Source organism: Lonchura striata, chromosome 1A, assembly GCF_050655825.1.
Source record: "Lonchura striata isolate lonStrDom1 chromosome 1A, ASM5065582v1, whole genome shotgun sequence".
NCBI classification, from domain to species: domain Eukaryota; kingdom Metazoa; phylum Chordata; class Aves; order Passeriformes; family Estrildidae; genus Lonchura; species Lonchura striata.
The window spans coordinates 37,697,955-37,723,022 of NC_140741.1; the positions used below are offsets into that span (position 1 = coordinate 37,697,955).

General features: G+C 41.4%; 1 protein-coding gene across 10 annotated transcripts in view; it reads right to left on the reverse strand.

Annotated features, from left to right (window-relative positions):
- Positions 1–24,515, reverse strand: part of ST7 (suppression of tumorigenicity 7) — a 133,443-nt gene extending 108,928 nt beyond the window's left edge. For 3 of the 10 annotated variants that reach the window (XM_085568319.1, XM_085568318.1, XM_085568314.1), the window contains exon 1: positions 23,863–24,116. In XM_085568319.1, coding sequence (XP_085424445.1) covers positions 23,863–23,918 — 56 coding nt within the window. In that variant the 5' untranslated portion in view covers positions 23,919–24,116. The other 7 variants (XM_085568320.1, XM_085568313.1, XM_085568311.1 and 4 more) reach the window with 7 other exon arrangements.
- Between the last annotated feature and the right edge of the window lie 553 nt (positions 24,516–25,068).

Consider the following 25,068-nt stretch of genomic DNA (forward strand, 5'->3'; position numbering starts at 1 on the left):
ACAGAGATGTACTTGAATTTGCAACACCATTGTATCTAAAATCTTTATCAGACTGCAGCAGAGAGCTTCAGGGAACAGGCTCTGCTGAAAAGCCAGAGACCTGGCAGTCAAAATGCACTGCAGGGAAGAGACAGACAGAGTGGACTGAGATGTGAGCACAAAAGAATGTCAAGAGATGGCAGAAGGTTAAAAGAGTAATATGGCAGGGAGCATCAGCTGCCCCTGTGTGCAGACACAGCTGCCTGAGCCACATCCTGTGATCGAGGAGAGCATCAACAACAAACCTCCTCTGAACCAGCAGGGCTGTTGGAGGAATTTTCCCACAGTGAAGATCACATTCATCGCTCTGTGTCAAGAAAAATATTACAATGTAACGTCCCTGGGATTCCAGCAGTTGCAAGAACACATTCCGCCTCAACCACGAACAAACTGAGAAGCAGCTAAAATGGTGAAGAGCAATGCTCTTTTAGCTGCACTACAGCACAGCAGATTTTATACCAGCTACTCATATGGCCAGCACAGTGACATGAACTCAAATGAAGAATGGAGACTAAACTTAATAAACCTGAAAAAAGACAGAAACCCCCAAGCATCAGATAAAAACATGTGTCTGAAATTTATAGATGCATATGACCAAAACAAAATTTTAAAAAGAGAAAATAAATAAAGATGTAAGAAAAAGAAGAAAAAAGAAACAGAAAAACTGAAGAAGAATTTGAAATGCTTTCTTTACCTCTACAATCTCACATATCTGTCTGTGGGAAGAGAATACGGTGATGGCCATGCAGAGAACACTGCAAATGTCACTGCTTTAAAAAAAATAAACAAACATTTTCAAATATTTTTCAGAGTTCTTCCTTTTTTTTCCCCCATGTTTCCCTAACATATGGCAAAGCTGATACCCTCTTAAAAACTAGACTATTCTTCTTATGTGTGATAGTCCCTGTTATTTTTCTTCCCATGTATTTTTCAAGGCATCTTTCTCAGCATTCATATGAGTACAAGATTTCAAAGACACCCTTGGTTTTTTTCAGTCTGGGACCACTCTCTGTCTTCTCACAATCTTTACAGCAGGAAAGCTGTAGCCTGCACAGAGAAGAAAGCATAAATTACACTGTGACAGGTTTATAAGACTAATTCTAATAAATATCTCTCAGTAGTCTCCTATTCACTGTCTCCCTAGAACAAGGAAGAATTTTTCTCCTAGCAGCATTTTCAACTGCATCAACATATTTAATGAAAGTGCATGAACTTCAGCAACACTTTGCCAAGGAAGCCCACACAGGCTTGCAAACCAGAAGGCATGAGGAGGACCCCTCAGAGCCCCTGGTAGGGCATTAGGCTGGGCTAAGACAGACCAAAGACTCGGACCAGCTGCATTCAATCTACCATTTTTTAGCTCAAATCACCAAAGGTCAGCCTTTGATCAAATTCTTCCCCTACAAGACACTGCTCTGGCAATTCAGCTGAGCAGCAGCCAGGCAAGGGAGAGATCATGGATGTGAAGCAGGCCTCCATGTCCCCGGATGCAGCCACCAGCACCCACAAACCAGCTGAGCCTAACTCACTTTCCAAAGGCACCTGGAGTTTTCTTGCATTGCTTCATGCTGCTTTGTTTGGGTATTCAAAAAATCCAAAGCACTGCTTGAAGATCTTTTAATTTCAGAGGACCTTTAGACATATCTTTGTTTCACTCTACCTACTGCCACTAGATTTTTATTGAGAAAAAATATGTATTGCAGACAGACAGAAATTACAGCCTGGAAAGAAGCAGTATGCAATGGTATCAAAACCAGCTATACCATGTGCTCTGCATGGAGTACACAAATTTTTCTTTCAGTTATCCTTTCATGATTGTTAATTTCCCCTCTATGACTATTTCAAAAACCATTTCATGTCTTACCTGTGTGTATTTATTGGAATATTGGTTCAGTTGTGTCACTGAAATGCTTAGAAACCCAAGTACATTTTTCATAAGTTATTTAGGAACTTCTTTATTTAAATACCATTGGCTTTTCTTGAAAATCACATTGCTTCTGAAAAGAGGATTTTTTGATGCATGATGATATAGAAGAAAATTGAGAACATCCTCAGTTTGGAGACATTAAACAGTCCAACACTGACCCACGTGCACATAATTTGTTACCAAAGTATTGTGAAATTCTCTTGAATATCAGCAATATCAGTATATTGCTGATATTCAAGAGAATGCTGCAGAGAACAGAGAGGTCTTGTGTTCATGCCTGTTTAAATCACCCAAACCATGAAAGTCAGGGATTAAAACTGGAGGCTGAAGGATGATGTCCAAAGGTTAGAAGATTTAAGTACTAAAGCATCTCCTGCAACACTCACAAGAGTTTCTTCCCGTGTTACATGTGACATGGAACATACCAAATTATGGCCTTTTACCCTTAGACAAACTCAATTCTCTGTATCAAAACCTTATTCCACAAAATAACTAAGACTTAAGTGAGCAACATCAAAAAAAAAAACATTAAATGAAAATGAGAATTGATCTGGTGATGAAGTTCTTGCCACTCCATCTGTTGACTCTCCTTTTCTGATTATATTGAGAGTTGCATTGACTTTCAGAAATACTGAGAAAGTCTTTTAGGCTTTTCCCTTATGCAAGATGTGCAGCTGGACTTCTTTAGTCTCCATTAAATGACAGTACCCAGTATCTCTGCACTTTTCAGCAGAACTACGAAATATCTAACCCCACCCCCACTTTTTGTTGTGAAATTGGAACGTGCCCAACATTTTTTCCCCAGTAGACAATTTATTTTTAAATCCATGGCTAAGAATGCAGCACAATATATTTTAAAATAAACGTTCTTAGTCATCATTTCCATAATATTTCAACCCCTTCACAGGAAATATTATTCACAACACCAACAGAATAAAAACCAATGGGTTTCTATTAGCAAGTGTCCCCAGGTCTTCATTTCAAATATCAACAATACTAAAAAACTGCTGTAACAAGAACTTAGATAGTAAGACCAATTCTGTGCATTAGCATTCCAGACAGTTGGAGATCTGTCTGGAAAGTGCACCTTATTTCAGTGTGACATAGTTGATCAACTACTGAAATGAATGCTTAAATGATGTTGTCCCTGTTAGGAGCATGAGAGACCTAGGATTTCAAATAAGTAAAGTTTAATATTTCTTAGGAGGTAATACAGGTCTAAAACTAAATTGCCTTCCTGAAACAAATTCTCATTCATGACAACTGGCCTGTTATCACAAATTTTTTTTTATCTCAGATGAGTGATAAAGTCTCCTACACCATCATTTCCTGTTCTTAAAAGCACATCAAACGTGCACAGAAAAATGAGGTTAAATGATTGGTGCTTCCACCAAACTGGTTTGTTCTCCTTCTTTTTCCACATAGCACTGATAAATAAAGATGTATTTTGTGTCAGTGGGAAGGGAGAAGCTCTGAAGTGTCTGGTTCAAATTGTAAGGTTTTGCAAATCAAGTTTTTATAAATGCCGAGTCCATGGACCTAGATCAAGAATCTGGGCAGGCAATTTCAGTCATCAACAGGATATATTCCTTGGTTCCCTTACTATTGCATTACAATTTGGTACAAAAGTGCTCCTGCCATATAATATAAAAGCAGATTAAAATCTTCATTGAACTTAAGGATTTTGTAGAAAAGGAAATACTGTACTGACTAAATGTATCTTACACAGCTGGGGAAAAATAAATTGCAACTTACTATAAATAAAATTTAATTTAATTGTTGCATTTCTTCTTTCCTTTAATTGAATTATTACTTTGACTTTGCTTACTCCAAAATACACATAACTTAGGCAGAAACCAAGAATTCATGACCAAACATGAACACGTATTTTTAATTCATGTTGCTGTTGACATCACTGTGAACAGGTCAGACCATTCAGACAAAAATGTAACAACATAATGCCCAATGGAATTTAAAAACTAAGTGGCAGTCAAAATACAAAATGCTCTGACCTCTATTAAGCATTTTCTCTCTACTCCATTAAGAGGTTAAAGGCATTTAGCACACTGTTTTCTGAAATTTGCTTAACAGAGGGAACATGGGTGGAATCATGGAGCATGCCTACATCATGGCTTAGAAATCGTATTCTCCAATTTAGTAGTCTAGCTAAAACCAAGCTGCATCTCACTCCCCACACCTTCAATTGGAAGAACTAAAGGCAAAGATGGTTTGAGATTAAAAAAAAAATACTGGAAACAGGAATGAGATTAATCAACAACAGGAACAGCAACAATATTAGTAACAAAAGGTATAAGATTCAGAAACAATTCACACCTACTTACCTTTTCTGGACAGAAAGTAATCCCTTCTCTCCTAAAGAGCAATAGAGACACCTCTCTCCTGTCCCTGGCAGTCTCATGAGGTGGTGCCGAGTAACATTTGGGCATGGCCACAGACCATCCCAAGTACTGCAAAAAAATAATCCTGTTCCTGGCCAGTACCAGGACAATCTGATGTTCAAAAGCTACAGCTTTTGTCGTCCTGCTAACACTGCAGTTTGCTGAGTGGAAAGATGAACAAGCTCTCATCTCATATTCCTGCCAGAATCTAGTGGTTTCAGGCCCAGAGTTAAAAAACGATTTTACTTCAGCCCTGTGTATTTAATGCAGATATGTCCCAGAGAAGGAGTATGGATGTGCCACTGACCTACTTGTACTGACATGGAGCAATCATCCAAGGGAACTGGCTAAACAGAACATTTCTAGTCACAAATGTTTTACTTTGAAGAATAACATAAATCCAACACACCTTACAAGTTGGACCTCATCCCATCCTAGTGCCTTGGGTTCACCCAAAACCCCAAATCCCAGCAGTCCTCTTGCCATTTTTGTCTGATTGGATGAAAGACCTAATCTGTATGGGATCTCCCATTTGTCTTACTGTTCATACAGTTCATAGAGCAAAAATCAAACTTGTCTCATAAGCATGGCTGGTTTCCACATAAATGCACATGGAGACATTTTAAGTCATGGGGACTCCCTGTCAGAAAACAACTGCTGGCTTGCTGTGCCAGCAAATCTCTGGTCCTGGCTGCCCACAAAGTATCACCTAAAATAAAGCCCTATGTACTAATTTGAGATAGAGAAGTAGGATTTTTCAAACACACCTCCTGTTTGAAATGTCTTCCAAGATTATGAACTCTTCTGAGTCCATAAAAGAAGTAGCAAGTTTTGAATACTTCTTTTATAGCTTTAGAGAAAATGAGTAATGGAAAAATTCATCAAATGTCTTCATCATACATATTAGTCAAATCACAACACACAGTCAAGATATTGTTATCAGTAAAACATTCCTGTTTATGACTTTACAACATTAAACTTTAAATACCTACAATTATTTGTCATTTCCCAAATTGTAAAACACTTTGGTACCTTGATTTTTCAAGGAGTCCACCATCTTGCCATGGGCAGGGACCCCTTCCACTAAACCATGTTGTTCAAAAGCCTATCCAACATGGCCTTGAACACTTAAGAGGGATGGGGAATCCACAGCTTTTATGGGCAGCCTTGTTCCAGTACCTCCCACACTCATAGTAAAAATGTCATCCTTATAGTCAATCTAAACTTACCATCTTTCAAGTTAAAACCACTGCCCCTTCTCCTGTCACTACAGGCCCTGGTAAAAAGTCTGTCCCCATCTTTCTTAACAGCCCACTTCATGAGGTCCCCTTAGAGACTTCTCCAGGTTAAACAACCCCAGCCTTTTCAGCCTTTCCTCACAGGACAGGTGCTCTAGCCCCAGAATGAGATATCAGAAGTGACACCCAAATCCATCATGTTTATTGGTCAGACACTGGAAGGAGTTTCATTTCCATCTCATGGATGTTAAAACTCATGTAACATGCACAAAATGACAGAAGACACATGGTACACAGAGGAAAGAAACCAGGCTCTTGGAAAGCAAAGATACATCCTGAAACATCAAACCACCGGTTTGCTCCTGTTCAGCTGTATCACTGACTTCAGCTCAATGACCTACCCGTGTGCCACATGCTATCTCCTAATTTCAAAAATCTTGACAAAACTACATGAAAAGAAGCAAGATTGTGAAGCATTTAAGTAACCTGTACAGATAGTTCAGTCCATGGAAGTAAACACATTCTGACAGATACAAAAGCAATTACAAAATTTAGTTTTTTGCCTGAAAATCTCTTCCTCTTAGTTCAAATAACCACCTAGCTACTCAGCAAGCTTTGCAGCCTTTGCCTAGGAGTTTGAGCAAGGAAGACACTGAATTCCTCAGACTTTGCTTTCAATGACTTGAAATCATAGAGTCATAGAATATCTTCGGTTGGATGGGATGCCCAAGGATCATCAAAGTCCAGCTACTGAACTCCTCAATTTGTCTTTGCAACATCCCATGGTTATCCTCAAGTGTCTGACAGCTTGGCCTTGGTGTCCCAGTGAAAGTGATGTTGGGTTACCTCTTTTGCTTGTCTTAGTAGACATCCATACCTACTCATATTCAACTTTTTCTGCTCCCCAGGTTGCCAAATGAGCTTCAGATAGCAGAGCTTGCCACCTTCCACTACCTACAGACCTCCAAGAGGACCTCAAAAGCATAACAAACTAAATCTGACAGGATTTTTAGTATATAATGTTTTACATTAGCCAGAGGAGCTATAGAAATAAAGCTTCTGGTCAGTCAATGCCCCTCTGTTTCCATTTACGGTTAAGAATGCAAAAACTTGATGGTAATTTCTTTCCCAAACTCTTCTCAGCCTGTTCCAATTTTGGGACATAATTCAGTCTAGTCAAAAATATTTTAAACAATGTGGTTTATTTATAATCGGAAGAGGCATCTTAGTAATCATCAAAATTACCAGAAGTTACTAAATTTAAAACGACTGCATTTTCTTCTCTTCCCATATAGAGCAACAGACTGAGCACAAAATCTAAGCACTGCTGTACACAGCTCAACAGAATTCTCTCCCTCCATGAACAGCTGCAGACAGAGTCAGAAAAATAAACCTTTTTAGGTTCACTAACCAACCAAAATGTGGTATTAGGAATGGTAAAGAATATGAAATATATAATCTATTTTATGTATCATAGTTCACTCATACTTTATGAGTACTATCACCTATCCAAAACCATAAATGTGGAGGGAGATGTAGCCATGTTAATACAAATGATAAAACTTAAAAGGATACTGCAAGTGTCTGTAAAATAAAGCAGCAGAATTGCAAAAAAGCAGCCATTCAACAAGATAAGGGACAAACTGAGAATTGTACAAGAAGACAGGAATTCACTAAACACATCATTTACTTGCAGCAGTCAGTATGGTAAGATGCTGCTGAAATCAATAACTAAGAAAATTCAAAATCAGAATTACAGTAAAACTATTGATAAGTGTGTAAAAAGGCAAGTCAACTAGAAAACTCACATGAGAAAGTAAACTAGAAATTAAGGAGGGGCAAATCACACCTGTCACCTGCTCACTGAAAGTTACTTTCCACTGTTTGATGAATCTGAATCTGGTATTACCCATTTTCAAGAAAAAAAAACACACAACCCCTGTAAAAACCAGAAATCTGTCCACACCTCCCCTTCACCACAGAGGTTTCTATGTTGTGTGTAGTTTCTGGAGCACAGCCTGGTTGTACATACAAAACTCTCTACATTGCTCAGAAATATCAAGAACACATAAAAACCCTTGGTTTACAGTGGGGTGGTCTGACCCTGGCTGGATGCCATGCACCCACCAAAGCTGCTGTATCACTCCCCTCCACAGGACAGGAAAATAAAACAAAGGATTCATGAGTTATGGACTAGGAGAAATCACTCACCAAATACCATAACAGACAAAAAAGACTCAACTTGGGAATATTAACAGAATCTATTACTACCAAAATCAGAGCAGGATACCAAGAAGTAAAATAAACCTTAAAAACATCTTCCCTCCACCCCTTGCTCCTTCCCAGCTCTACCTCCTCCCCAGAGTGGCACAGGCAGACAAGGAATGGGGGTTATGGTCAGTTCACCACCTATTGTTTCTGCCATCACTCAGAGGGAGGAGTCCTGCCCCTGCTCCAGTGTGGGTTTCCTCCATGGGCTGCAGGTGGATCTTAGTATCCCCATGGATCTCCAAGGGTTGCAGGGGCACAACTACTTCACTATCGTCTGCACCATGGTGTGCAGAGAAATCTCAGCTCCAGCACCTGGGGCAGCTCCATCCCTCCTTCTCCACTGACCTTGGTGTCTGCAGAGTTGTTCCTCATATGTTCATCCCCACTGTTCTCTGGCCACAATTACTTCTATGCAGTAACCTTTTTTTTCTCTTCTTAAATCTGTTACCACAGAAGTGTTACCTCCATTTCTGACTGTCTTGGCCTTGGCCAGTGGTGGGTCCACCCTGGAGCTGGCTGGCATTGGCTGCCAGACATATGGGAATGTTCTGGCAGCTTCTCAAAGAAGTCATCCCTGCAGCCTCCCAGCTACCAAAACCTGGCTATGCAAACCTAATACATACAGAAAAATACTTGAGAAATTCATCAATAAATCAGGCATTTCCCTGTTCCTTTAGTAAGAATAAGTATTTTTAATTTTAAAAATGCACAGTAAGCCCGGCTCATATTTCATGTTAACTTGTTCTCAGTTGCAGTTGTAACAATACAATTGGGCAAATATAGCTATTAAAAGTCTTTGCACAGCAAACTACTTCACATTCAAACTCCTTTAAATTCTTCTGACCTAGTCATTGTTGTTCAGCATTAGAAGATGTAGTAAGCTAAGGAAAGGCCAAGGGCTTGTCCACCAAATCAGCTATTCTTGAAAAGTCACTGCACTCCCAAATATTTATACCATGTTAAGTGCAAGAGGTGACAAGACTTGGAAAGAGACATAGGAAAAGACTGAACAGAACACCTATGCCTATGCCCTTGAAATTCAATGTCAGTTGCTGGTAATCATACAAATTTCCTTGTATTTTGTCTTTCAAATCTCTCTGAAGTTAAGGTGCTGCCTTGACAGACACCAGAAAATGTTTTGTTACTGTCACTAGAACACTTTACAGAAAAAAAAAATTAAGTACTTAAATTGTTTGTACCTAGTATGCTTCATTAGAAGTCTCTGTACCTTGTAGTTCATTTACAAGCCACACACACAAAAAATCAATCCATTAAGTGCAGAACAGGTGGAGAGCTGGAATTACAAACTCTTGAGACCTGTTCAGCGCTTGGCAACCTACTCCAAATCCTACTTGCAATGCTGTTTTTCATCTTTTATCACTTAAAATTTATCTTTAGTCTGTCTGGATGGATGACATAAAGGTGGGAGCTAACATTTAACACACAGCCATGCAAAGACCAGGCACTTAAGCACCAACCTAGTTGAAATTTCCCAAATAAGCTCATGGACAAAATCCTAATGAAGTAGATATGTGCTGTTCCAGAGGCTCTTGATGTTGAAGAGTCTGTTTGAACTGTCTGATCAGCTGCAAACACCTACATTTTTTAATAATACTGTTGTGTACATAAAAAATATCAATGGCAGTCCAGAGAAAGAATACAAAGGAGCTTGAGAATAAACTGTATGAGCAGAACTAGAACTCAATTGATTTGATTTATAAAAAAACAACCCAATAAGCATCAAAGGAAAGCAGTGAGTTCTTTCCTGAAAAATCTCTGATAAAAGACACCAAATGCTAAAATGAGCAATATACATATTATTTGTATAAGATTTATATTGAAACAAAAGGGACATTTTTTAAAACTTGTATTAAAATAAGTTAACCACGTCTGTAACAAGGTTACAGACTCCTGAACGGACCAGCTATACTGGGGAGCAAGGGATACACAAAAAACAATATACACCTTTAATTTGTTTCTACATATACAAAACCAACAACAAAGCCATGTTTGCATGTATGCACAAATGGTCCGACAGATTAGACATGAGGTCTAATAACAGCTGGGGAGGAGACAAACCTTCAAGAAACAAAGATCATTTTGCTGTTTGTACAGAATAAGTCAGCCAGAGCCAGACACACATTACACCACAACAATTAGCACAAATTTTCCAGAGCCTTAGAAACTACTTTATGTCTGTAAAAACACTGTGGCCTTAACAGTTGAGGCAGTGGGTGGAATAAAGGCAGGCAGGATGGTATTAGTCACCTCCTCAGCACCTCCACACAAACTGTCCTCACTGTCTAAAAGCCTACAGTCTGCAAGAGCATTGGCAAATAAATGCAGCACCTATCACAACTGGCTTTAACTCGCTGTTTAGCTTGTTTTGTGGCAGTCACTTCAGTCAACAACTAGTCCTGCATTTTCCCTTTTTTGTCCTGCTTAAAATAATCCAGCTTTGCGATGTCACAGTAGTTCTTTCAGCTCTCTGTAGACTGAGATTTACACGTCATGAACCTCATCTTTTGTCTGACCTTGTAAAAGCCGCGTACAGGACCCCCTCCCAAGCAGACTTCCGAAGCCCAAGGGTGGGACTTTACCTTACAACTGTATCAGTGGCAGGATGGCCCTACCGCTTTATTTTTTACCTATCATGTGACTGCGTGCAGGGTCGCACGTGTTACTCTGCGGTAACACGATCCAACACGGGGACAGTCCAGGGCCCGCAGCGGCAGATGGAGGGCCCCCCACACCGCTTTAAAGACGGGGCTGTGCCGCGGGCGCGGCCCGGCCGCCCCGCCAGGTCTCTGGCAGCAGGCACGCCCGGGTTCTCCAGCCCGCGTTCCCACGGGCGCTGCCGCTCCCGGTCCCCGCGGCTCCCAGGCGCCCTCTAGCGGGAACGGCGCGAGGCTGTCCCGCCGCCACAGCGCCGAGCAGCACACGCGGCATTACTGACAGCGGGGCGGCAAGGCACGCCCAAGGGCCGGCAACCAGCAAGGGAAAAACTGTACAACAGAACAAAAATCCGATCTCGCTGTTCCCAGCTGAACAGCAACCACTAGGAAATGGACATGAGTCAAATGCCAGTGCACCGGCTTCTAGTTAGTTTCTGCATGATAAACATTTTGCATATCAAAACTACAATTTCAAAGTCAATGAATCCTTTCTACTAAACTTAAAACTGCAATATGCCAAACAGTAGTTTTAACTGTCTCTATAAGTAAATATGCCATGTATTTTGTTCACTATAAATTAAGAACAAACCTCAGACATTTCCCCTCTACTGCCACGCAGCGCTGGCAATCATCAGTCCAGAGGGACCTGTATTTTAAGGACAACATTGAGGACCCGAGTCAGCCAATGTTGCTCTTGCTGAACTACAGCATTCATGGAAAACAAACACCATAACCAGATTTGTTTGAACTGGCACATATTTTAGGTTTATTATTATTATTTTACAGTATTCTCACATCTCTCATTAATATTAACTTTTATTCCAAATTGACAGCATAACTTCCTGCAAAGGCAATGGTTGTGATGTACAGAATTACACTAGAATATGAGTAAAAGAATACTGTCCCATTACAGATGCACCTAATACATTGTGTATCAGATATTAAATGCTTTTCCTTCAGTTAGCAAAGCATTATTTGGTTTATTACTATGCTTAGTATAAAGAGTACATGAATAAGTACATGTTAATGAGTAAACTAATGGCTGACTAAAGCATAGGTAATTAAATACCCCAGGTGCTTCTGAAAACATTGCCTTGCAGATATAATTCCAGTCTATGTGTTTAAAATACATATCCAAAACAAACTAATCTTGCAAACTGGAACAGAAAAGAGACTTTTAATGAGAATTTATCTTCACCTTAAACACCAAAGGCAGATCAATCCCGCCTTCTGTATATAAATAAAAACACATCCTGAGAACTGTAGAGGTCACCTTGAACCAGACATGTTCCTAGCTACTGCATCAATGCCATGGGTTTTTGATGCTTAACACGAAAGAGTTTCTGGGGAACTAAGCCCAGGAGCCCACAGCTGTAGCCTGCAGCGCAAGGCTTTGCACGGGAATGTCCGAACATCATGGGTACCACCAAAGCTCCCTTGCTCCTAAAACAAAAGCATTCGTGAGAAAAGGCTTTATAAAGTTTCATCATTCCCAGCATCCTTTTCCCTTAAATGCTTCTCCGTCACATTAGATTAGAAAAGGAAAACAAACACGAAGGCAAACACAAGAGAGATTTTGGTTGGCAGGCTTCTCGTTATTCATTTACTGTTTATTATTGATTTTTGTGCCTGTGCAGAAGGATCACGTGTGCTCTGGAAAGAGGACGATGGTAATGTACAGAAGGAGCTTGTGGACAGAGCAGCTGTCTGTAGGCTCTCTGTGGCTGATTTTTGGATTGTTGGTTGTTTGTTTTAGACTAAGAAAGTCTCCAGTGTTCAGCCTGGACTAAATCACAAACTCCAGCTCTAGGGGTCCACTGCCAAGTTGCAAGGGGTCATAACCCAGACTGCAGGAGCTCAGATCTTGGGTGATCCCCAGGGTGGGAGCTGTCCTCCCAGTGAACCAAGCTGGGTGGGCATTCACAGCCACGGAGCCCCCCCTTCCAATAACTGAGGGGTGGCTACTCTCACTCACACCAACAGACAAGAGGGGCCACCACAGCCTCACAGCACAGCCAGGAGCATGGCAGCACCCAGTCCCACACACTGCTGCCATCCGGCAACAGGAACTCCACTGCACCTAGGAAAGAACAGATTTGTAAGAAAGATATTGTAGGATATTTATTTCAAGCTTGTATTACTTGCTCACCTAAGGAAAGTAGCAAACAATGCCAATTAGTCTCACCCATCACTAACTCTGCACCCCAAATGATAAAGCGTAGCCTCAAACACAAGGAAGACAGCACTGTCTTTTATTACATATATATTACTAACATAAATATATAATGTAATATATAAAATATATTTTGTATATAACATATTTTATCTACTACCGTGTATATTGCTCAGAAACAAAAATAAAAACAATCACCCAACAACAGTATTGTTCAATAATCAGTCACTGGCAATTTGAATGTGGCCTGTAGAAAAACTGGGATTTTCAGATCTACCTGACTTACAGAAGAGTAGAATAGTACTTGAAGCACTGAAAGTTTTCAGTGGGTGGTTTATTAATTACTGGGTTTGGCTTATGTCATGCAAAATTCATCACACTGTCAGAAAGCCTATGAAAAACTGAAAATTTGTATTACAACTTCAAGAGTTATAAAAATGTGTGGCAAGAGAACTGGTTAAAAAGTTTTAAACTTTTTAATAAAAACAGCTAGGCAACTTTGCAGATTAGGTTTAGATGGGTTAACTTCTTTTCATGCTAAATGCCTTAACCTGCACCGTCATCAGTTCTCAGTGTCATCAGTATCATTGTCATCAGAATCAGTTCTTGATACCTGTTGTGTTTCAAATCCAGCAAATGTGCAAACTTACTTCAGATTGCTGGGAGGTGTATGAGAATCATTCATGCTATATACCCTCTTCTATTGAGACTAATGCCAAAAAAACTCTTGGGGCAACATTATCATTTTATTAACTTAGTAGGAGCTTTACCAACTGCTTCAAGGAGACCAGAATTGCAACACAGTCTTTCTTAAAATAATAATGGAAAGTTAATTTCAATTTCACCTTACAATCTTATGATACCAGTCTATCAGGTAAGGCCTTCAAATAAAGCAATATCAGCCCTGTACAAATAATACCTGCAAGACCTGGGATATTCAAAGATTTCCCTCTGGTTTGGTGAGGACAAAAGGCAGAGAAATTAAACTATATCTGAAAAAGTCAGACCAAGTCATAAGATCTGTATGAAAACAGCTAAAATAGATCACAAACCAAATCAAACAAACCAAGATTATTTCAACAAAAGAAATAAGGACACGGCAATGTAAAAAACAGGATATGGTAATTTCCAAAGTGAATACTTATTTCATTTTTGAATGGGAACAAACTGCTGAATGTGGAGGAAAAAAATAATTGAAGGGCAAGAAAAGAGACACTGTGACAGGAGAAAGTGAGATATAATTCAAAGGACTTAACATGTTCAAGACATGGTTAAGTATAAAATTAAGAGAAGGTATGGAAAGCAACTTGCTGAAGGAAATTACACTTGTAAAAGCAAGCCCCATATTGAGACAGTTTTAATAAATGGTTCAAAGGCCTCAAATTATGCCAGAGTACTTCATATTTCTGTTTTTAAAATGCACACTCAAACTACTGAGAATTTTTAGGGTAACAATAAATTAAGGAATGGAGGTACACAAAAAATAGGATGAAACACAAAATAAATATATCATGCCAGACCAATCAGATGTGCCCATTTACTGAAAATATTCAGTTCTCTTACTGAGAAAAATGTGTAGCTATAAACTGTCTGGATTTAAGTAAAGTACTGACAGTGCTGTAGAAAGCTAGTAAAAATAGGAGATGGAGAAAACTGCAGCCAGTCTGGATGATGTGGAAAGCACATGGAGCTGCCAGCTGAGCCTTACAGAGTATTTTCATTACCAAAATCGGGAGGTGCAGAAGGCAGGGAGCTGCCAGGGACACCATATCAAAGTTAATGGGGCAAAAGGCAAAGAACCAACAAAGAAAACTATTTTCACTAGGAGGTGAGAAGGATTAATTACACTATATAAGGCAGTTAGTGAAGCCTTACCTTGGCATATGATGGAGAGTGTACAAGCCCATTTCTGAAATGGCCAGAAAACTGAACGAATAAACTACTACCAGCAGAATCAAGGACATACAGCAGTTTTAGAAGAACAAACAAGGACAATTGACTCAATCTTACAAGGGATGGACAGGCAGGAAAAACCCCACGAGTGCACTGGGAACCAGTCTTCACGATGCTGCTTCTGCAGGTAAAGGAGAGAGCTGTCAACAGCACAAACGTGTGCAAGCCAGCTACACATACATCTAAATCAGAGTGAGAGCAAAGCTTCTATCCATGAGAATTGTCAAGTTCTGGGAAAAAAAAATCTTTCGGTGCAGCAGTTTATGGGAAGATAATGTAAAATATAACTGTGTGTTGGAGTCAGGACCCAGAGAGGCCTGCACACCTCTCCAGTGGCACAGAGCACAGCCCCTACATACTCCTCACAGGAGGACATGAAGGTTGGAAACTCCACCTTCTGCAGAGCTGCTGACAAAACACTCTCAGCTGGAACACAGGCCAAACCCTCCCCGCCAGGTCTGAGGAAATCCTGCGGCTCAGACACCTGAGGAAGCCCTGGAGCAAATCAGAGCTCCCTGGGACTTGTGCTCCCCACAAGACTATGTGGCTTTTGGGGTGACTGCTAACACAGCTGGCATCAGCACTTTTAAACAGTAAACTCTTGACAAGAATTTCTGGGAATATGTAGAACAGTATGAACTGCTTAAGCGATTCACTTGTGCTTGTATCAATCCTCCTTTGTCCTGTGACCCAATGAGCAGGACAGTCAAGACACAGGGACCAGAAGGCACTTTTATAACAGCACAGCACAATACAGGAGCCTACTCTGAGCAGGCAGATAAATCCATCGAGTCAAGCTCTTACAGAGAAGACACTGCTGGCTTCTAAGATCAGTAATTGTGCATTGATGCAGCCCTGCACAAGACCTCCTCAGGTCCTTCTCTTCACAGGGAGGGCTCATCAGCTCAGCTGCAGCATCCTGTTGCTGCACAAAGTTGGCTTCTGCTCAAGAAGTATCTTGAGCCTCACCCCAGGACTGTGTGTCCCCTTGTCCCCTGCACAGGGGGTGGAAGGCCAGCTGCAAGCCTTCTCTGACAGGCTCTGGTTCAGCCTTCTCTCTGAAAACTGAAGAAATGACTAGCCTGGGACGCTAAGCTGAGATTTGTGTAAAACATACCAGATGGGTACACTGCTATCAAGTTAACTTCAGTATTAAAAATAGCTAAAGAAATTTCACATGGACGATTACGTGCATTAGTGGATCATATAACCTTGCTTCAGACCAAGCCACGCCGTAAACAATTTTCAGCCCTCAGCATAAACATACAGGACATGTCACAAAAACATTTAGTTATGTCAAGTTCAATTTCAACATCTATGACACTCTCAGGTTACAAGTATATTTTCTTGATAAATAAATGGCCGCCTTACAAAATAAGATTACGATGATGATAACAACATTTCTTGTGCTTTAAATTTGATCTCTGAGTGTCTTGCCACTGCACACAAGACCCTGCATTTCAACCTAACATTCCTGACATTTAATAAGCCAAGTTTATTTGTAAAAGTGAGCTGGAAATTAGTTCTCATGGTTGCAGTAGGCACACTACACAGAATAGGAATCCTAAAGATGACCGCATTTCATTTTTGCCCTATAGCTTTCATCCTTCTAATTGGTATATTTAAGTGCACTTAATCACTTAAGCGATGAGTCTACCACAGTGACAAATCTCCAGTTTAGACTCCACAATAATAAATCTTTGTCTTCTCTCTGCAGCTGGCGAGGTTTGATTTGGACTTTGAATTTAGGTCCTTTCCTCAGGCCTAACAGTTGCAACTTGTTTGTTCTGATTGCTGAAAGCGTGACATTAACTCTTGTCTTTAAATGCATTATTGTTGCTTAGGCTTAGTGTTCTTGGTGTTAAAACTTGTTGCCCTTCTGCAGTGCCCAACTAAGACACATACAAAACAATTCCAATTAGCCTGTGCTGGGATTTCACAAAGCAACTTTAACTCATTAGTATTTGCACAGCATCACTGGTCCACATGACAGTTCACACACATGAGGACAAACTGTAGTTTATAACACAACCTTTCAATAGATGCCTTCAGTGCCACAAAGAGCTAATTTAAAAACAGGTGGAAGGAGCTTTCAGCTCCTTTAACAGCCAACAGAGGGGTAACATCCCCACAAACACTTCAAAGTCTGTCCAAAGGACCAGGATAGAAATTATCTTAAATTCTATGACAGAAGCCCTAAGTACATTCCTGAAACAGCTCTGGTAAAAAAAAGCAAAGCTTTGGTGCAATCATCAAACCACAAGACAAAAAAAAAATACCTTTGGGCAGAAACGACTAGGAACTCTATCCCCCATATTGCCACAGGCTCTCTGCAGTACCTTAGCAAAAAACTTAGGCCAAAGGCTTTGAGAGTTCATGCATATTAATTACCAGAGCAGTAAAGCCCTGGACCTATGCTTGTGGAACAAACTAAACCACGGAAGGTTTGCAGCATCAAGGTCTCATTCCCCTTTGTCTTAGTTCTCCCTGTGCAGTTCAATAGAACTCTCAGTTGTAGCCAACATTTTGACATGTATCTAGAGCAGGGCCTGATATTACTAAATATAAAATACCTTCTTAAATAACTAATCTTGGATAAAAAAGAATGAATCCTGACTTGTTGTGGCAGCCACACAAAAGACTTCATTAGCTTCTGACAGCAATGTCCATTCCTTCAATCCAGAAGAAACTGCTTTGGCCCTCCAACCTAAGTCACCACTTAAGTGCTTTTATTTGCTTTACCACTTGCCAACAAGACAAGTAACTCTCCCTTAAGCACAGAATTTGCCATCTGACTGAACAACACACAAAAACCTTGGACTCGGCAGGGACTACTCTCTGGCATGCACACAAAAGTCCTGGCACATCTGGGACTATCTGTGTACAACATACCTGCACCATCAGCAAGTGTTTTTAGCTGGGTGTGGGGCTTTATAAACCTCAGCATTATAGTGTTTTAACTAGCCAGCTCTCCTGTTTACTGTGGGCCATTAGATTTCACTCCCAATTTCCCCACTGAAGAGCCTGGCAATCCTCATTACTGCGAGAGTCTTCATACTACAAGAACCAAAGACATAACAGCTGGATCCAAAAGCACATCTTCAAAAATCTCTTACAAAGAACACCTCACATGTGCATTCCTCTCTGGGTTCAGTTTGCAGCCACCTCTTTTTTAAGATCTGTCTTCCCTGTATTAAAGGCTACTTTAGTACCTACTACTTTCTTCCCACCACAGAGTTTACAGCACAAGCAACCACGTCTCCATTACAGCAAGGGCACTGCACACAGCATGTCTCACAGCCAGGCTGCTTCTTCAGACCACTGATGATTTGGGCTCCAATTCTGACAAGTTAACATGAATTTTACCTCCAAATATTTACGAAGCTCACTATATGTTTGTCAACTAGATTAAAGCTCTTACACCTCCTTAGCTACTATGAAATAGCTTCTCTGTGATTAGGTAAACAGCTTGAGCTTCTTTAGGCTAACAGTGTGGTTTTGCTAGACTCTCCATAGCTCCTTTCAGAGAATCCATTTTAAAACACAGGCAGGTCATTCCCTCCAAAATCTGTTTTATGAAACATCATCTTCCTAATTCCTGCCAGGTGCTGCTCTCAGGCAGGCATCATGACCTTCTATCTTTCATTTAATGTACAGTCTTGGCACAGATTTATGTACTTTTCTCTCTCTTTTCAGTCCTTGAGGCACTGACATCGGTTAGCACTTATTTTGTCTTTCACAATTGCAAATTTATGATCTGGATTTTTGCATTTGCTTTGCAAAATAACCACAAAAAATGCCTATTTTAAGTTCTTTCTTTAACTTAGACTGGTGGTATTTTTGCAGCCACTCAGACAATTAGGACCTATGACCCCTGTGAACGATAGGGGCCTTATGTTCTTTTGGGCTAAATGTGTCCAGACACTCAGTGGATGCATTGGGAAAATCCCATGCAGTTTTAGGGGCATTTTGGAAGATTTTCATTAGCACACAGAGGACATCAGACCTCAGTTAGATGCTGACAGTACAGTTCCATGGTTGTATATCAGTCAGTGTTACAGTAAGCTCACTCAAGATTTTATCCAAATTATTTTGAAGGCTCTGGCTTACACATTTCCCCTGAAATACTGACTGCAAATCTTCTAGAGCTTTTGCAGTAAGAAAGTCAATTTCTAAAAACAGTATTTTCTAAAAACCTTGCATTTCCTACAAACTTCCCTCTGTTTCCAGCATCTGATGCTGACTGAAAAATTTAGTTCAACCAAAAAGTCAAGCTGTGAAGAAATGCCAAAATTCGTAGAAAATAAGTATCATTGTATACTGCATCCATTGGGCATTGATCCAGCAAGTTTTGATATGGCTTTTCCCCCTAGAATCCCCAGACAAAGATTTGTCTACTTCCTGTCAAAAGTAACATACTACATTGAAGCACATCATAATCTCTTCCATAAAAAATTAAAGGGAGAGTTTCCAAGTGTACGGTGATGAAAATACACATGCTTAAAACAGTTAAAACCTGTTTTATAATAGCCTCCTGAATATTAGCCTACAGCAGTAAAACTAAGTTTTACAAAACCCAAAAAGGCAGGCCAAAAAACCCTCTAACATCCAAACACTGAATGGAGGCTCAGCAGCAAAATGCTGCTAAAAATGCTTTGTGGTACTGTGATATAACTGAAGAGGGGGGTTAACAGTTACGAAAACCCTGTTTACTTTAATTCCACTAAGTAGAAAATAAGATCAGTATGTAGTAAATATTTAATTTAAATTCTAAGAAATGCAAAAATTAATGCAAGTCATTTTGGTTCAGTGAGCAAACTACCTGTCTGTAACTGATTCTGTGAATTTTGTATGCAGGATTGATGCTGACCTTGACAGAAGTGGCCATGGCCATTTGAAATTTTATTTTCAACAGTCAAGCTCTTAAAAATACCCCAAACAAATCTACATGGCACTTGCAGGAAGTTAAGAATTCTTCCATCTCCTTTGGTGGCAGAGAGTTTTGCTCCAAGTTCTCTGTTGACTCACCCACCATCACACTCACTTCTGTGGCTCGCACAGCAGATGCTTACAGAGAAACTCAACACAACGATGGCAGATTGCTCTGAAGAAAGACCAAACAACCACCTGCAAGTCTACAAAACTAAAACTAACTGTGCTTCAGGTCTTCTTAAAAGAATCTGTTCACTGGTTTTCAAACTATTTGAACCTCCCTGGCCTTTGTCAGGTTAATGTTTTCCAGCCCTCATGATTAACTGCACTAGCTTAAATTTATGAAGGGGAACAATACCTCCTGACCGGCTGTCAAGATGCTATCACAGCAAACACACCTGACTGGCGGTGGCTTCAGAGGTCGAGCAGGCACTGGCAGCTCCAGCCCCTGCAGCTGTGCCCCCCAACCCAGGGAAGACACATTCCCAGGTGTCCAGTGCCCAGAAAACCCTTCTGTCCTAAGGGTGGTTTATTATCACAGCCTGCGCACGCGCAGCTCCACATGGCCAACTTATCAGCAGCAGGGAAAAAGTGAAATTAGTTCAATTTTAGTAACAGGCAAAAGTTCCCTGCTGCTACTTGAATTTGAGACCATGGGAATGAAAAGTTACTTCTTTCTCACACTGCAGTTTACTGGGGCACATTACACCAATGTGCAGTATAGATCTGCAGAGTCAGGAAGCCCAGAAAGGGAAGATCAGAAAGATGACATGAGCTTCGCTGACAGCAGCCACCACCCTAATACAGCATAGCCCACACCTGAGAAGCAGGCTCCATCTCTCCATCTCCTGCAGTATTTCTGCTAATGAAATCACCCTCAGCTTTCCTACATGGTTTAACACAAGGTAGTTTCATAAGATGGGTCCTTTCCAAGTGCTTTGCTTCTTGAAGTCAGTGCAATGCACACACTGGTGAACACACGTGAGGTGGGCCAAGCTGACTAAAACCTCTGCATTTTGTGTCTTATGAGAGATTACTGGACAAAGAGAAAATGTTGTTATTCTTAATTTACAGGACTTTGAACATGTTCACTTCACCCCCTGGCCACACAAACCACAGGGGTGAGTGGGGATCTGCTGACGGCCGGTGCTGCCAGCCCTGCTCCACACCAGCCCCTTCCCTCTCCAAATGGCAAGCACCAAGCACAGTGTTTCAGGTACTGGGCTTTAAGAAGTCTATTACCTGATCACAAATCCTACATTAATTAAAATTATAGCTATTTATTTCAGTAGGAATGTCATAATATTAGGGTATTTTTTAATTATAATGAAAAAAGATACCATATTCCTCAGATAAAAACTCTGTCCCAGCCACCACAAGGTGATGTAGTCTTGCTCTTCCAGCCATGACTACCCTGGGCCTGCTGACCTCAGGGGCCTGGCAGTACAACTTTATTTGTTTGCTTCCATTCTGCAGGCTTGTAATGCTCCCTTCTCTATTCTCTAGCAGCTCAGCTGGTAACCACAGGGCCTTGCTCAGCACAGCTGAATAATAATACTCCACAGATACCAAAAGAGCCAGACTCAGTCCACAGCTCATACCCATGTATTTATGTTTTGCACTTTTAGGAAATCAATTTATCTGATTTCTCTACCCTCGGTACAGGTTTCCTCCTGTCTGCCTTGTCACAAGCCAGTCACACTTAATGCTCTGGTCAAAAAGCCATCTTTCTGTTGCACTTTGAAAGGATAAATAAAATAATCAGAAACTGTTGAACTTCAGTGCCTCTTTCCTTCTTAGGATTTGACTAGAAATCCAAATTCTTATGTCAGGAAAAACAAGCACATTTTTAGAAGAGGTGTGTCTTGGTTCAGATTAGTGTGGCATTCAGAAGTCATGCCAGTGCCAACATGGGAAGAAAAGACAGCATGTTATATAAAATAGGCATATTTAATTATTTTGGAATAAGATGGCAACATCTGCTTCCTCAACTGCTTATTCTGTATTTAACAGTCTAGCCTGGCATATTAAATGTGCTCTCTTGCATCCTGGCTAATGGTATGGTACAATACTTCAAACTCTCCTATTTATAATTTTATTATTCAATCTGGACGGCAAACCTTAAAAAATTTAAAAAAATAAAACAAACCACATGAAACACCACAAACAGACTTAACATTAATATTTTTATATTAAAGACTAGATTTCCCTTTGGGTAAATCACAGTAATGTACTCCACTAAGGACACTGAAATTATGCTTGGCCAAACTGAGAACCTCCAAGCTTGGGAGCTCACTGAAGTACACAGGACGACCAACATGCACATCTGTACAACACTGAAAGAGGGGAAAAAAGACCCCACAGTTCTTACTCAGACGTTCTGATACAAGTGACCAACAACACATCTACTTGGAAACCATCGGCAATGACTCTGACTGCTAGTTGTGCACAGCTTGCTGCCCTGTCCTTGCCAAAAAGCAATTTAAGGCTGCATGAACATTTGTGATTCCTATTTCACCACTGGATTTGAAGACTTTCAGACATGCAAATCCCACAGGCTCCTTTATCAGCTGACTCAAGTTTGCTACAAATTAACACATGATTATGACAAAATTGAGTTTGCCTTCTTCTAGTCATCAACTCTTGTAATTCTTTTCATTATTAAAAGGCCATTTCTTTCTCTCTCTCCATGACAATACTGCCTTACTGTAATCTTATTCTGATGCTTCTCTCCAGCCCTGTAATCATTTTTCCACTGTCCTCTCCAGCTTTTCTACTTCCTTTTAGAAATACTAACACTAGGTATGGGAAAACAAAATCACACAGCAGTAGCAAGTGCCAGGTTCTTGTGGCAGGTACCCTTCTATGCCACACTAGTCCTTCACAGCACAGCAGCACACTGTGGGCTCTATTTAAGGTGTTTGATCTAAATCTCTAAAACCTTTCTAAATCACAACTTCATGAAGTACAAACCATACCCACGAAACCACGTTTTTTAACTGGCTGCCTAAGCCTGCCTCTGAAAACCAGTTTGGTTGACCTCAACTCACCAACAGATCCAGCCTGTTCTGGGAAAATACCCATTTCTTAAATCGCTCTACTATTTCTTTATGCCACATAGAAGTTTTAGTAGCAACATTTACACATTTATTTTCACATCATCATTTGCTGTGGTACTTCATGATCAGCCTCAAACTAATGGCAGTAGAATCCAACTGTAATCAGCTGGGGGGTATAAAGGGGGAAGGCAATCCACAATAAATTAAATCTGTTTTAATTAATTCACAAAAACTTTGAAAAACTAAATAAAACAAAAAATTATCATGTTATTACTGCTACAAATTTTAAAATAAATTCCATTTAGAAACAGATGATGCATAAAGACCATACTGTGCCTATCTATCATTCTCCCTGGTAACTTATTATTATCAAGCACTTTGCAACTTCCATCAGCCTTTTAAAACTCCTCAAAGACTTCATACTGTCATTTTACTTGCATTTTAAGACATTTCAATAAACCCCAAGATGACTCAGCTGGAGTAACATTTCAAATGAGAAAGTGCATCAGGAATTAGTTTAATCAAACTCAGGAAGAAATCAGAGGGGGTTGATTAGGTCTCAGATGGACGCCTGTGATTTTCTGCAATAGCGAAAATGACAATATAAAGCATTCTGACATTTCTCCTTGACAAGCATGGCCTGCAGTGTTTACCTGGAATGTACGCATTACATAAATTATTAAGAATCAAGCAACAAAAATTACTTCCTGTTCTAATCAACGTGCGGTAATGTCAAAAGAAACAGGATATTGTCCAAAGACATATTGTGAAAATTTGACCAAAATTGCATTTGAAGTTTATAATTTGTTAATGCAATTTATAATTGCCTCTATGATTAATGTGAAAGCTGCCTTATGCAGAATCTTTTTTTTTTTTTTTAAATTCTTCTTTGATGCTGGAATTGCCAGAGGCTTATCAAATGAAAACAGGCCAGAGGGCTGGGTGAAAAATGCTCAGATAACGTTTGACTTCCCAGAGCAGGGATGCCTCATGGGTTACGTCTCAGCTGCCCCAAAACGAATTTGTCGTCTCCAGCAAGGGAGTGGGAGACTGGGGAGAGGGGAGGGGCAGGAATTAAATTATCAAAGTAGATGGGTAGGAAAACCAAGCAATTACAAGATACAGCCGTAACTGCCCAATGCAGACTGGCTGACAGTACGTAAGTTACTGCCGGTTCAGTACAGCAGCGGCACTACCTGAGCGAGTCCGGGCACCCAAAGCAAAGTCCATTGCAACAGCGATCGTCTTCCATTCTGTAGGTGAGATCTAGTATTTATCAGAAACACAACTGAAGTTTTAATCCTGGTTAGTAAGAACGCTTGAGTGCAATAGGAACAGTGTAAACAGCTAAAGCCAGGACTCCAGCACCCGCGGGGGCGGCGCTGGGCGCTCCCCCAGGGCACCGCCGGCTGAGCCGCCCCGGGGCAGGGCACGGGGGCAGACGATCGGAGCCTACCTGTGGTTAAATTGTCATTGATCTTCAGCGGCACCCTTAAGATGTAGACGAGGAAGAGCATGATGAAGAACCACAGCGTCCAGAGATAAGTCCAGGACCAGACGATGCAAGACTTGAGCTGCTCCAAAAAGCCCGTCCCAGCTTCAGCCATGTTTTTTGGAAAGAGGGGAAAAAAAAAGGTGGTGGTGGGGGGGGGGGGGACGGACGAAGTGCGGGGGGAAGCCAACGCAGCCGCCGCTCTCTGCTGCCACGAGCTCTCGGCGCGTGTCTGTGGGCTGGCTCTCCCCTGGGGCGGCCGCGCCGCCTCTCCCCGCCCGCCGCGCGCACCGCCCGCCCGCCGCGGCTGCCCGGGGCGCTGCCGCTCGGCCGAGCCCGCCGAGCCCCGCCGAGGGCTGGCCCGATAAAATGGACTCCTGCGAGCTCCCCTCCGGCCGAGCGGGTGGGGACGTGCTGCGGTGGCAGCGCCGGACCTGCCCCCGGCCGCGCCCCGCGGCTCGGCCCCTGCGCTCGGCGCCCCGGCCCTGCCCGCGCCCGCCCCGGCAGCGCGGACGCGGCGGCCGCGGCGCGGGCGGCGGAAAGGCCGGGCGGCTTTCCCCGCCGCGGCTTTGCGATTTTGAACAGTGATTTCTGGCGGCATTTTCACCGCGCAGCAGGACTTGAAGCCTAAAAAGCGCTCGCGTAGGATCTTTTTGTGCTTTTGAGCTTCTTGCTGGGATAATGAAACGGACATAGAAGTCCCTGCGTGCGTGTGCTGGTGTGGTGCCCAGCAGAGTCCTGAACTGCAAAACTCTCCTCCTTGGAAGATAACTTTGGCACAGTAAATGAGTGGCAAGGGACCCATAGCTACTTCCAACGCCCCTGCCGAGGGCAGGGAAGACACCTACTAGATGTGCGTCTCATTCAAATAGTGTCAGTGAAGCATAAACTTCAAGTCAGTAAATTGTAC